The sequence below is a fragment of the Liolophura sinensis genome, chromosome 7 (assembly GCF_032854445.1).
Source record: "Liolophura sinensis isolate JHLJ2023 chromosome 7, CUHK_Ljap_v2, whole genome shotgun sequence".
Classification (NCBI taxonomy): domain Eukaryota; kingdom Metazoa; phylum Mollusca; class Polyplacophora; order Chitonida; family Chitonidae; genus Liolophura; species Liolophura sinensis.
In genome coordinates this window covers 52,429,604-52,439,370 of record NC_088301.1, presented here as the reverse complement: position 1 = coordinate 52,439,370, position 9,767 = coordinate 52,429,604, and the positions used below count along the sequence as shown (strand labels likewise).

At 40.5% G+C, this 9,767-nt stretch overlaps 2 protein-coding genes across 2 annotated transcripts; one reads left to right on the top strand and one right to left on the bottom strand.

Annotated features, from left to right (window-relative positions):
• Positions 1-820: 820 nt before the first annotated feature.
• Positions 821-3,969, top strand: LOC135471363 (uncharacterized). Its single transcript, XM_064750573.1, has 3 exons — positions 821-1,117; positions 2,482-2,757; positions 3,446-3,969. Exons 1-3 carry the CDS (start codon positions 877-879, stop codon positions 3,685-3,687), a joined length of 759 nt encoding a protein of 252 aa, XP_064606643.1. The 5' UTR covers positions 821-876; the 3' UTR covers positions 3,688-3,969.
• Positions 3,970-6,545: 2,576 nt separating this feature from the next.
• LOC135471362 (uncharacterized) lies at positions 6,546-9,767 on the bottom strand. Its single transcript, XM_064750572.1, has 3 exons — positions 9,435-9,767; positions 8,468-8,929; positions 6,546-7,847 (listed from the first exon to the last, which is right to left on the bottom strand). Exons 1-3 carry the CDS (start codon positions 9,676-9,678, stop codon positions 7,387-7,389), a joined length of 1,167 nt encoding a protein of 388 aa, XP_064606642.1. The 5' UTR covers positions 9,679-9,767; the 3' UTR covers positions 6,546-7,386.

Below are 9,767 nucleotides of genomic sequence, written 5' to 3'. Positions count from 1 at the left end.
GAGTACTATTTAAGCATTTACACAAGCAGATAGGTATTGACAAGAGGCGGTATTTCACAGATTACGTGTGATCAATTGCTAACAATCACATTGCCGCCATCGCTCTGTTTTTACTCTCTGCTGTAATCTTTTATCTTATATTCCAAGGTGTGGGGTGGGGTGTGTGGGGTGACTCAGCAGCAACCCACCAATGCAGTCTTGGTGAGTTCAAGTCCAGGTTTTCAGGTATGCTGGTTTTCTCCCCGGCCGTACGTCGGATGGTCGTGGGTTTCCATTGGGCTCTGCCTAACTTTCTCCCACCAATAGCTGGCCGCCATCGTATAAGTGAAAAATTCTTGTGCACGGCGTAAAACACCAATCAAATAAATAAATGAATATATTCTATGAATTTTGCAACCAAAAATGTATGACTCTTTCAAAAAGTGTTCGGAAATTTTAATAGGGCTTCTTTTCCTCAGTGACGGACGGTATGCACATGAGAACTTTGGATTAAGTAGTTCCTTTCAACACTGGAGATCTTCGTCAAGATAAATAAAAAAAGAATTGCTGGTGTCAAATAATGCTTCTTCGCCGTTCTAACGGTATGTAAATACCCCACCGAGACACAACAAAAAGGAAGTAACGGTGATTTCAATGACGACTGACAATGAGGTCTTTGAAGACACTTGTTAAAACTACTAAGCAAACATCATTCAGTAATGTCATATTGTATCACCATGTAAAGGCTGTGCAAATATGGGCGAGGGCCCTCTCCGTGGGCTTCGCTATTCCTTGTGAGACATGTAACGTCTAGGTCATTTGAATACAGACTGCTACGCCATAGGGGAATCTTGAGGAGTATACTGATAGGACAGGCTACCACTGGGAGACTGCACCATGGAGTTTGTTCAGCGCATTTATGGCCTGTGTCTAATATGGCTTATGGTGGTAGGAACAGCCGTTGCTTCTCCAACAATGCCGTGTGGAGAAAAAGTGGTAAAGAAGTTCATTCCTGATTCCGATGACTGCTCAGTGTATTACATCTGTTCCCATGGAGTGTCCACCAGACACATCTGTGGAGAAAATGAGGCCTTTTACGGGCATATGTGCTTCCCGAAGTTCTCAAAATACGACCTTTGTAAGTGATATTTTCTACTTTTTTCAGCTTTTCGTTAGATATAATAAGAGTGCCAAACTGACGTGCGTAAGAAATTAAGAGGTATTTTAGATGTAACATTAATTATAAGTCGTTATGGAATGTCTGGTATGGCATATTGAACACAGACTGTGTGTGACTTGTCACAGCTCCTGTTTTCAGTATTAGCCGTCATTTATGTTGATTACATATCCATTTGAGTTTTTGATCGGCCCGGATAGCACAGTTGGTAGAGCGTCCGCTTCGGGACTGGTAGATCCAGGATCAATCCTTGGTCGAGTCACACCTAAGACTTTAAAAGAGGAAGTTGTAACTTCCTCGCTTGGCGTTCAGCATGAAGGAGATAGTGCAACGACTGGTTGACCCGTATCAGTATAATGGCTCGGGCTGGGCGGCTTACTTGCCTTCGGTAAGTCGTCTCAGTGATGCAGCACTAAATAAAAGAGCGGTGGAAATCCGTCCTGCAACAAAGGAGGCACATTACACGTGCATGCACCCTAATGATTCCTTCGTCGTCATATGACGTTAAACCACAAGCACTCACTCACTCACTTGAGTTTTTTCCACAGATAACTTGCTGTAAACAAGGTTTAATATACACATGTTATGTGTAGGCACACTACATACACGGCGGGAAGGCTGTGTTTAAGCTCGAGTCACATACAACCTATGACAAAATATTGGTTCCCTTAAGCTCCCTACGTCTTCACCTGACGCTAGACATAACAAAGTAGAACAAGTACTGGTCGGTCAGGGGTCATTTATATAATTGGATGGCGCATCATGATTTGTGTCTAAGGCATGGCTATCCAGTGAGATAATGATTAGCAAATGTCTTTTTTACACATCAAACCGAAATAATGTTGAAAAGATCCCAAATAAAACAAATAAGATACATCACGAACTTTATAATTCACGTTGAAACATATCTTTCGTTTAGAAATACTAGGGCATCAAGGTATGGTGTTTCCGAACTAAAAGTGATTGAAATAAAATTAAAATTGATAATTGGGGCCTCCGTGGCTCAGTCGGTTAGCGCGCTAGCGCAGCGTAGTGACCCAGAAGCCTCTCACCAATGCGGTCGCTGTGAGTTCAAGACCAGCTCATGCTGGCTTCCTCTACGGCCGTACGTGGGAAGGTCTGCCAGCAACCTGCGGATGGTCGTGGGTTTCCGCCGGGCTCTGCCCGGTTTCCACCCACCATAATGCTGGCCGCCGTCGTATAAGTGAAATATTCTTGAGTACGGCGTAAAACACCAATCAAAAAAAAAAAAAAAAAAAAAAAAAAAAAATTGATAATTAAAGAGTACATCAAACTAATTGAATGATTTTGTTTCTCTGCTGTAGGTAACAAATACCGTGCTGTGCCGTTCAGTTCCAAACTCAGACGTCTCCAGGAAACGACGGTGTTCAGAACCACCTGCCAGGAAGGAGAGAGTGGGCTCTTCCCGCATCCTCTAAAGTGTGCTCTTTACTATAACTGCAGTGATTATTCTGGTAACCTCAGAAAACCATTTTTGAACGAATGTCCATCGCCACTCTTGTTTGATCCGCGGACCGGAAGTTGTCTTCAAGAAAACCTCGTAGACTGCGGAACCGAGCGTATGAAACCATCTGGCCAGTGTAAGATACTTTTTCATTTTTACTGATATTGTCTTTGGTGACTGTGCACGCACATGGAGAGTTATAAAAAAGATACACAATTGGCTGGCTTTGGTTTTTTCCTCTTTGAGAACACAGCATGCTTAGAAACACAGATTAAATAAGTAACTGGGCATTGATGTATGCATTTTCGTGTGATTGTTTGCTGTTAAATTAATGTGATGAAAAAAGCACAATTTAGAAAAAAAACACTATCATTGTTTGCAGTGCAACACTTTAGTTTAATGAGACTTGATTGGTGTTTTATTCCTTGCTGAAAATTTTTGGTTTTGGTTTCATTATCTACGCTGTAGCTTTTTATATTTTAGACCTTTTTACCATGGGAGAATTACTGCATGTTTGAACCTCCAGGTTTTGGTGCTTGTCAGTACTTTGTACTGCCAAATTCTGACGAATACCACAATTTATAAATTAGAAATTTTTAATTGTGATAACTCCTAATTTACTTATAAATTAAGTGAAAAATAAGTACAAGAAAACGTTATGTGTGGAAAACAATTTTAGACAGCATATTGACTGTTATGTGTGATCCTATCGGCAGTTATGCGATTGACATGGGGTAAAAGACATTAAAGTAAATCTATTACAACCCTGTCTCATAAATCACCACTTTATAACAAACATAATTCTGATTTGTTTATGAACCCAGGTGACTACCTACGGCACCAATGCCTTACAAGTCACGGGATGCCTTGTGGCGTTTTGATGCCGTCCTGCCACGGCCTCCCTGATGGACCGAATGCCTGGACGGATAGACTCGAGTCCCCGCATTATATTGAGTGTAAACAAGGAAGCCTTGTGGGAAAGTACATGTGTGGTTGGACCAACGATGGTGGGCGACATATCCAGTCCATTTTTCTGTCTAAAGCACGCACCTGTGGGAGAGTTTGATCTTATAAACTTTTGATATGAACAGTTTGCCTTGCGGTGACCATTATATCAGTCATATGTGTAAGGCACACCAGATTTACCATTCTGTTAGGTTATATCGGTCATCACAGATCGTTCTTCCACGAATCGAATTAAATACAACCTATTCAAATACAATCAAACAATGCTGACGAGATTTTCTTTCCAAACTAAATTTCAGTGAAATGAAAACAAAGGCTTTAGGCTCAGCACAGATGATAATTCACTAGGCACAACATCTGTTTAATGAAGGAGTTTTTGAAAGTACAGTGGGTTTATGTTTACTTTAATCACATCCTCGATTATTAATTATCACATATACCATGTATATGTATATGCTTAACTTTAACTTCGCTTATGAAACAAGACATGAGATATATATAACCTACTATACCAACTTACTTTGATGCCATCAAAAGCCCAGTCCAAACTATCCAACATCACTCAACTTTTGTTGACTCAACAAGAGTTAACTTGAAGTTCAGTCAACAAGTTGAGCCGTGTTGAGTAGTCTAAACGGGTTCTTAAACTTCGCTCAACAACACTCAACACCATCCAACATTGTTAAATTGGAAATGTGCATGTGTATTTTTTGTCAACCAGTTGAGTCAAGTTAAGTGAAAGTAGTCAATCAGCCAGCATGCAGAAATAACGTTACCGCCTTAAGACACGTGACCTGGGCAAAAAGGCGACGCCAAAGGCGAAAGACAGACACAGATTCGAAGAGTCAGGAGAATGAAAAATACTCGTGCCTGTACAACACTCTGTTAAACCCACGACGGGATTCTTCGGGCTGCTCGTCATTGTGTATCATGCATTGGAGAGAAAAATGGAAATTTCATTCCAAGTTATCGAACGTTTGGTAAAAAAAATTACAACTCAGCACGGTTCAACACACGACAACAGTGTTGGACAATGTTCACCTATCTAATTTGTAGTGTTTTACGAAACATTCAACTTGCTGTTGACTCTTGTTGAGTCAACAAAAGGTGTGTGATGTTGGATAGTCTGGGCGGGGTCTAATTGTAAAGGAAGGAACCTGTGTCCACAATCTCCACAATCGATCGACTTCACACTTGTCGTTTGTACTGCTGAGAACTCAAAGGAAGTGAAGTGTTGAAAAAGTACCTTTCCAAATTATAGGCATTGATGACGTCAAATATTTTTTTAAAAGGCAATGCCCTCAATGTGTTATGTACATAATATAATACACCACAGCATGGACACAAAAATAAAACAGCGACGACATGGTTATAACAGGTACATGGTCACACGCAACTGGTGAAACACGGTATCTAAATTTATATCAATTAGAGTTTTATTTCAACTGTTAATGTGAAAGCTACTTAGAAGCCTCTAGAAGCATCGGTGGCATAGCAGAATTAAAAAAAACTAGAGAAAAGCAGTGATGTAAGTTGTTACTTATTAGTCGTCACTGGTCTATCATTGCTTAAAATGCTGTGTTGCCATTCATCATAATTAATTTACATCGAGGATGGTTAGTACAATAGAATGGAAGTTGGCAACCAGTCAACGTTTCCAGTAAAATCCGATGTTAGTAATGTTTTAAATACGATTTACAGTCACTATAGCGTAGTTTTACACTACTTGAACGCTAAGCATGTTTGAACCCACAGTGATCATGTATCATTGAAAGCAGGCCAAGTAAAAAGTGACCAAAAAGGACATCTCTCATAAGGAATGTCAAGGCAACATTTATTTCGCATGTCTGGCGATTTATTATCTCTGGTTATAATTGTGTTCGCTACCTATCACGCAAAAGATTACCTTAGATAAAACAAGTCTTCGCACAAGAAACTCACAAGATACACAAGATAAGTATAGGTTACTCCAGTTAGGGTTTTATTCTAACTGTTCATGCAAATGCTTAAAAGTAGCAATTTACACGCCCCCCTAACACCATGGATCAAGCAGAATTAGGTAAAAAAAAAATGCAATGATGTTAATTGCAGCCTATCACTGGTCTAGAATTACTCAGAATGATGTGTTGTCAACACATTTAACATATCATAGGTATCCCATTTGTGCTTTGCTTAGGGCTGTTCACATGTCGAATGTGCCCATTATATAAAGTACGATTGACATCCCTCCCCATATACCTCGTAGATAATCAAATAAAACCAAAGTGTGACACAATGCCCTGAGTAACATCCGAACTAGTCATAATTAATAACTCAGAAAATTCGAGTCCTCGATTTTAATTCATCCGAACTGTAAGCCTTCCCGAGCTAAACTGACACGGATCTCCCGAAACAGCGAGGTATTTTGCACTACGTCATGCACGCACGTGGAAAGGAGGCGTAACCCTACTGTAATTGATTAAGGTTCTTATACCGCCAAGTTAATGCTTATGAGACCAGGTGACGCTGCATGAGGAGCCCGCACGAAATCTTCATGTCAATAGTGGTCTGGTATAGGTTTATTCTAGTATAGATGTATAATTACAGCTCTTCTACACAAACTCAACGCCTCCACCGTGGTCCTGTAAACCCATTCTTTTTGTTGTACATGTAACATTTAAGGGTGTGTGGACAGAAAGGGTAAACATTTAAGTTGATCTGCCGGGATCAGTGGTATGCCAACCCAGTCTCCTGAAAGACACCGTGACTCGAGTCTTGTGATACGAAGTTGGGTGGGTATCTGGTGGTTGTTTAAATTGTCCGAGTATCTGTTTTCCTCTCAGGATGGCCAAAACTAATATGCGTTATTCAGCTGACAAGATGTATGCAAATATAATTACAATGCAGATATTTGTGTATGCCTACGCTCATGTATGCGAAAGCTATTGAGGTTTGCTGGACAAACACAAACTCGTTTTCATAATTTTATTTGCATACTGCAGGATTGCATTTTTAGAATATATGGAATTGGGATTTACGGGTGGTACACGGATGTCAAACATGACGCTTTGAATCAATGGCTGTTCCTCATGCCTGATATTTTTTCCAACTTCAAGATATTTTACGGATGTTTGCCTAATAAGATAAAAAATAATGCCTTTGAGAATAAAATCAGAGCAGCGACGACAGTCTGATGGTGACCAAATGCTTATACGTAAATACATATAACACACATAACAACACGGGTGATAACTTCTCGACTAAGTGAGTCCGTGAGATAAAGGATATTGAACTAATTCTTAAGTCTCAAATAGGGTTTAGTCTTCGAGCACTGTTTTCACGCATTTATGAAACTCCATCAGCACCCGTAGGATTAGGAAGAAACTCAATCCATGCGAATACCTGCTGTTATCATTGAAACTACATGTACATATCTTTCAGCAGCGGATCACGTCAGATTTATTTTCAACTTTATACATACATCATTGTAAATGTCCTGTCTAGTGTCATACAAGCGAAATTTACATGAAACGTGCTAAAGTGTCATGCATTCATCTGGTTAACATTTTTCGACATCGCGCGGAACGATTAAATGTGTCATTGATTCATGCAGAACACTAAGCGCCCACCAGGTGAAAGGACAAATTTGGTTATCTTAGAACAAGGTTTATGTCTCGTATTTCCGTAATAAGTATAGTATAAGGAAATCTTGAATTCAGCATCGATTCAAACAAACTCAACATTTAGTGCATTAAACAGGCTGAGGTCACAGTTGCGCATGGAAAACTGGAATGCGCAAAACCAAGCGGAAGCCCATTTACTAGCGGTAAGTACTGTAGTAAGTACGGCATGGACCTCTAACGTCCTTAGGGTATTTACAGAGAGAAGTGGAGGGTTCGAATACTCTCCCACCAGGACATTCAAATGTGTCCCTGTATTCACCATCCTTGCACTGGTAATAGAGATGGCACTTTTCATTTTCATCAGGATAAAATCCATCTCGCTTTCTGATACAGTCCGGTTGGTATCCTCCGAACTTCTTAGGAACGGTGAAAATGCTGACGCATGCTTTACTCTCGGGTGAAAAGAGAGCTGGGTAACCCTTGTTGTGTTCGCAGATCCCTTGCTCCATCAATCGTCCTCGGTCGCATTGGACGAAGTACGGTGTCCACTCTCTTTCACCCCAGGCGTTAATTCCGTCTGGCTGATTTCCACAGCTTGGGAATCGAGCATTGCATGGTCGACAGTTAGCTGTCTGACACAAGTTCTGGAGATAATCACCTGCATTTATAAAAATAATTGCCAATTGTATCAGATCAAATTCCTGTAGTAAAACTATCGAAACATTCTAAAACGTTTTTGAAAATAAAATAAGTTCAGATAAAAAAGACAGATTTCAAAACTTAGCAACTTTTATCTGCTTAATATGAGCATCTGTCGTGACAGATTTATTCATTTATTCATTGATTGTTGTTTTACACCGTACTCAAGAATATTTTCACTTGTACGATGGCGGCTAGTATTATGGCTGGAGGAAACAGGGCAGAGCCCGGGAAAGCCCACGACCATCGGCAGGTTACTAGCAGACTCTGTCGTGACGATTACATTTAAACCTAAAATCTAACCAGAGGATAATCCCGGTCGTGATGTCTCGGAATGAAACACATTGAAAGCTCAAATGTCACTAGCTCCTCCATGAACTATTTGGTTGTGCATGCGGTTGATTCCAACAATCGCTGTATGGACTGGTGCCATGTTACGTTCAATCATTTGTAACTGTGCCTTACATAAAGAGATACCACCAAAGCAAACACTACCAAAAGTGAAACATTTTTAAATACTTTAGAAGGCCATAATCAAGTTTATTAAGGGCAATAAAGTATAGTTTGAGGGTAACTTACATGGCTCTTTGACCTCACGCCTTCGTCCGCAGTTAACCCTATTGAAGCTCTCGCATCGAAGAGTTTTGTCGTTGAACAGTTGTGGGTATGGGCATTCAGCCAGGAACTGTTCGAAGTATTTCGGAATGCTCTTATAAATGACACTACAATCATAGTATAGAGCACATTCTGTTGGGTGAGGAAATCGAGACCTTTGATTACGCTCACATTCGTCGTCGATGAATCGTTGAAGGATTACAGGCTTTTCTCGCTCCGTGGTCGTCTCTGTGGGGGATTCCGACGATTTTGGTTGAAAGGTAGTCGTTGGCTCCTCTGTGGTTTTCGTAATGTTTATAGTGGCGCTTGGCTCTTCAGGGGAAGAGGTTGGAGTAGGTTGTAACAAGGGTTTCAAAGGCTTCTCCGGCTTCTTTGTCGCGAGCGGACGAAAAGTTGTGGGTTCATTCATGGCATTGCTTCCACCTTCTGTTAAAAATGTCATGGAGGTTATTAGTGGGATTGAGCTGAAGAAAACATGCAGCCATCTGCTGGATGATGACATGAAATATAAAGAAATCTACAGCATGGAGAGGAAATCTAAAGCAAAGACACTGCCGTAGTTGTCAATCGGATCACACGTAATTGGTGAAATCTTTCCACGTGTCAAAACACTTCAGGGTTTTATTCTCTTAGGACATGTAAATACTTAGATAGTAGCAACGTGTAGGCCCCTGGCAATGTAGTTTTTGGAAACAATGATCTACAAAATACATTGATGCTTTTTCAATGATACAAGCAAATAATGGAATAAAAATGTGCTCCACCACATTACATTTCGTGTAACGTTGTTAGTGATACAATAGAAAACTTCCTCGATTCTTTTCCGGTCTCAGAGTCATCTAGAATTTATCTATACAAATATAAGTGTTTGGACGTAACAAGACAATATTCTACAGTCATTTTCAGTTTCTTAACTTGATGGACAGCCTACCTGCACAATCGCTTACGGGAAGGTACACACACGCTTTACTCTTGGTTGAGAATCCTAGACTCGGTGGACACGGCATTGGCACTGGCTTCCCGAAGACACATTGCAGATAATATCGACAGTCTTCAGGATCAGAAAGCTTAGAAAAAGACGATGGACAGACAACTGCAGCCTTTGTTGACGACACGAACATCCCAAACAGCAATAAACTTGCCAAAATGAATCTTCTGCACATTGTCACATACATCGTAACGCAGGATAGAATAAAAGCGAAAAGGACAAACTTTTGGCTTCGATTCTAACCAATATGCTCATTTAGTCCATTCAGCTGTAGGT

Excerpts from the sequence above, each read along its gene's own strand:
- LOC135471362 (XM_064750572.1), bottom strand. The coding sequence starts at position 9,678 with ATGTATGTGACAATGTGCAGAAGATTCATTTTGGCAAGTTTATTGCTG. Across the intron at positions 8,930-9,434 it reads TCCCGTAAGCGATTGTGCAG|AAGGTGGAAGCAATGCCATG; the intron begins GTAGGCTGTCCA and ends CATTTTTAACAG. Across the intron at positions 7,848-8,467 it reads GCGTGAGGTCAAAGAGCCAT|GTGATTATCTCCAGAACTTG; the intron begins GTAAGTTACCCT and ends TTATAAATGCAG.
- LOC135471363 (XM_064750573.1), top strand. The coding sequence starts at position 877 with ATGGAGTTTGTTCAGCGCATTTATGGCCTGTGTCTAATATGGCTTATG. Across the intron at positions 1,118-2,481 it reads GTTCTCAAAATACGACCTTT|GTAACAAATACCGTGCTGTG; the intron begins GTAAGTGATATT and ends TCTCTGCTGTAG. Across the intron at positions 2,758-3,445 it reads TATGAAACCATCTGGCCAGT|GTGACTACCTACGGCACCAA; the intron begins GTAAGATACTTT and ends TTATGAACCCAG.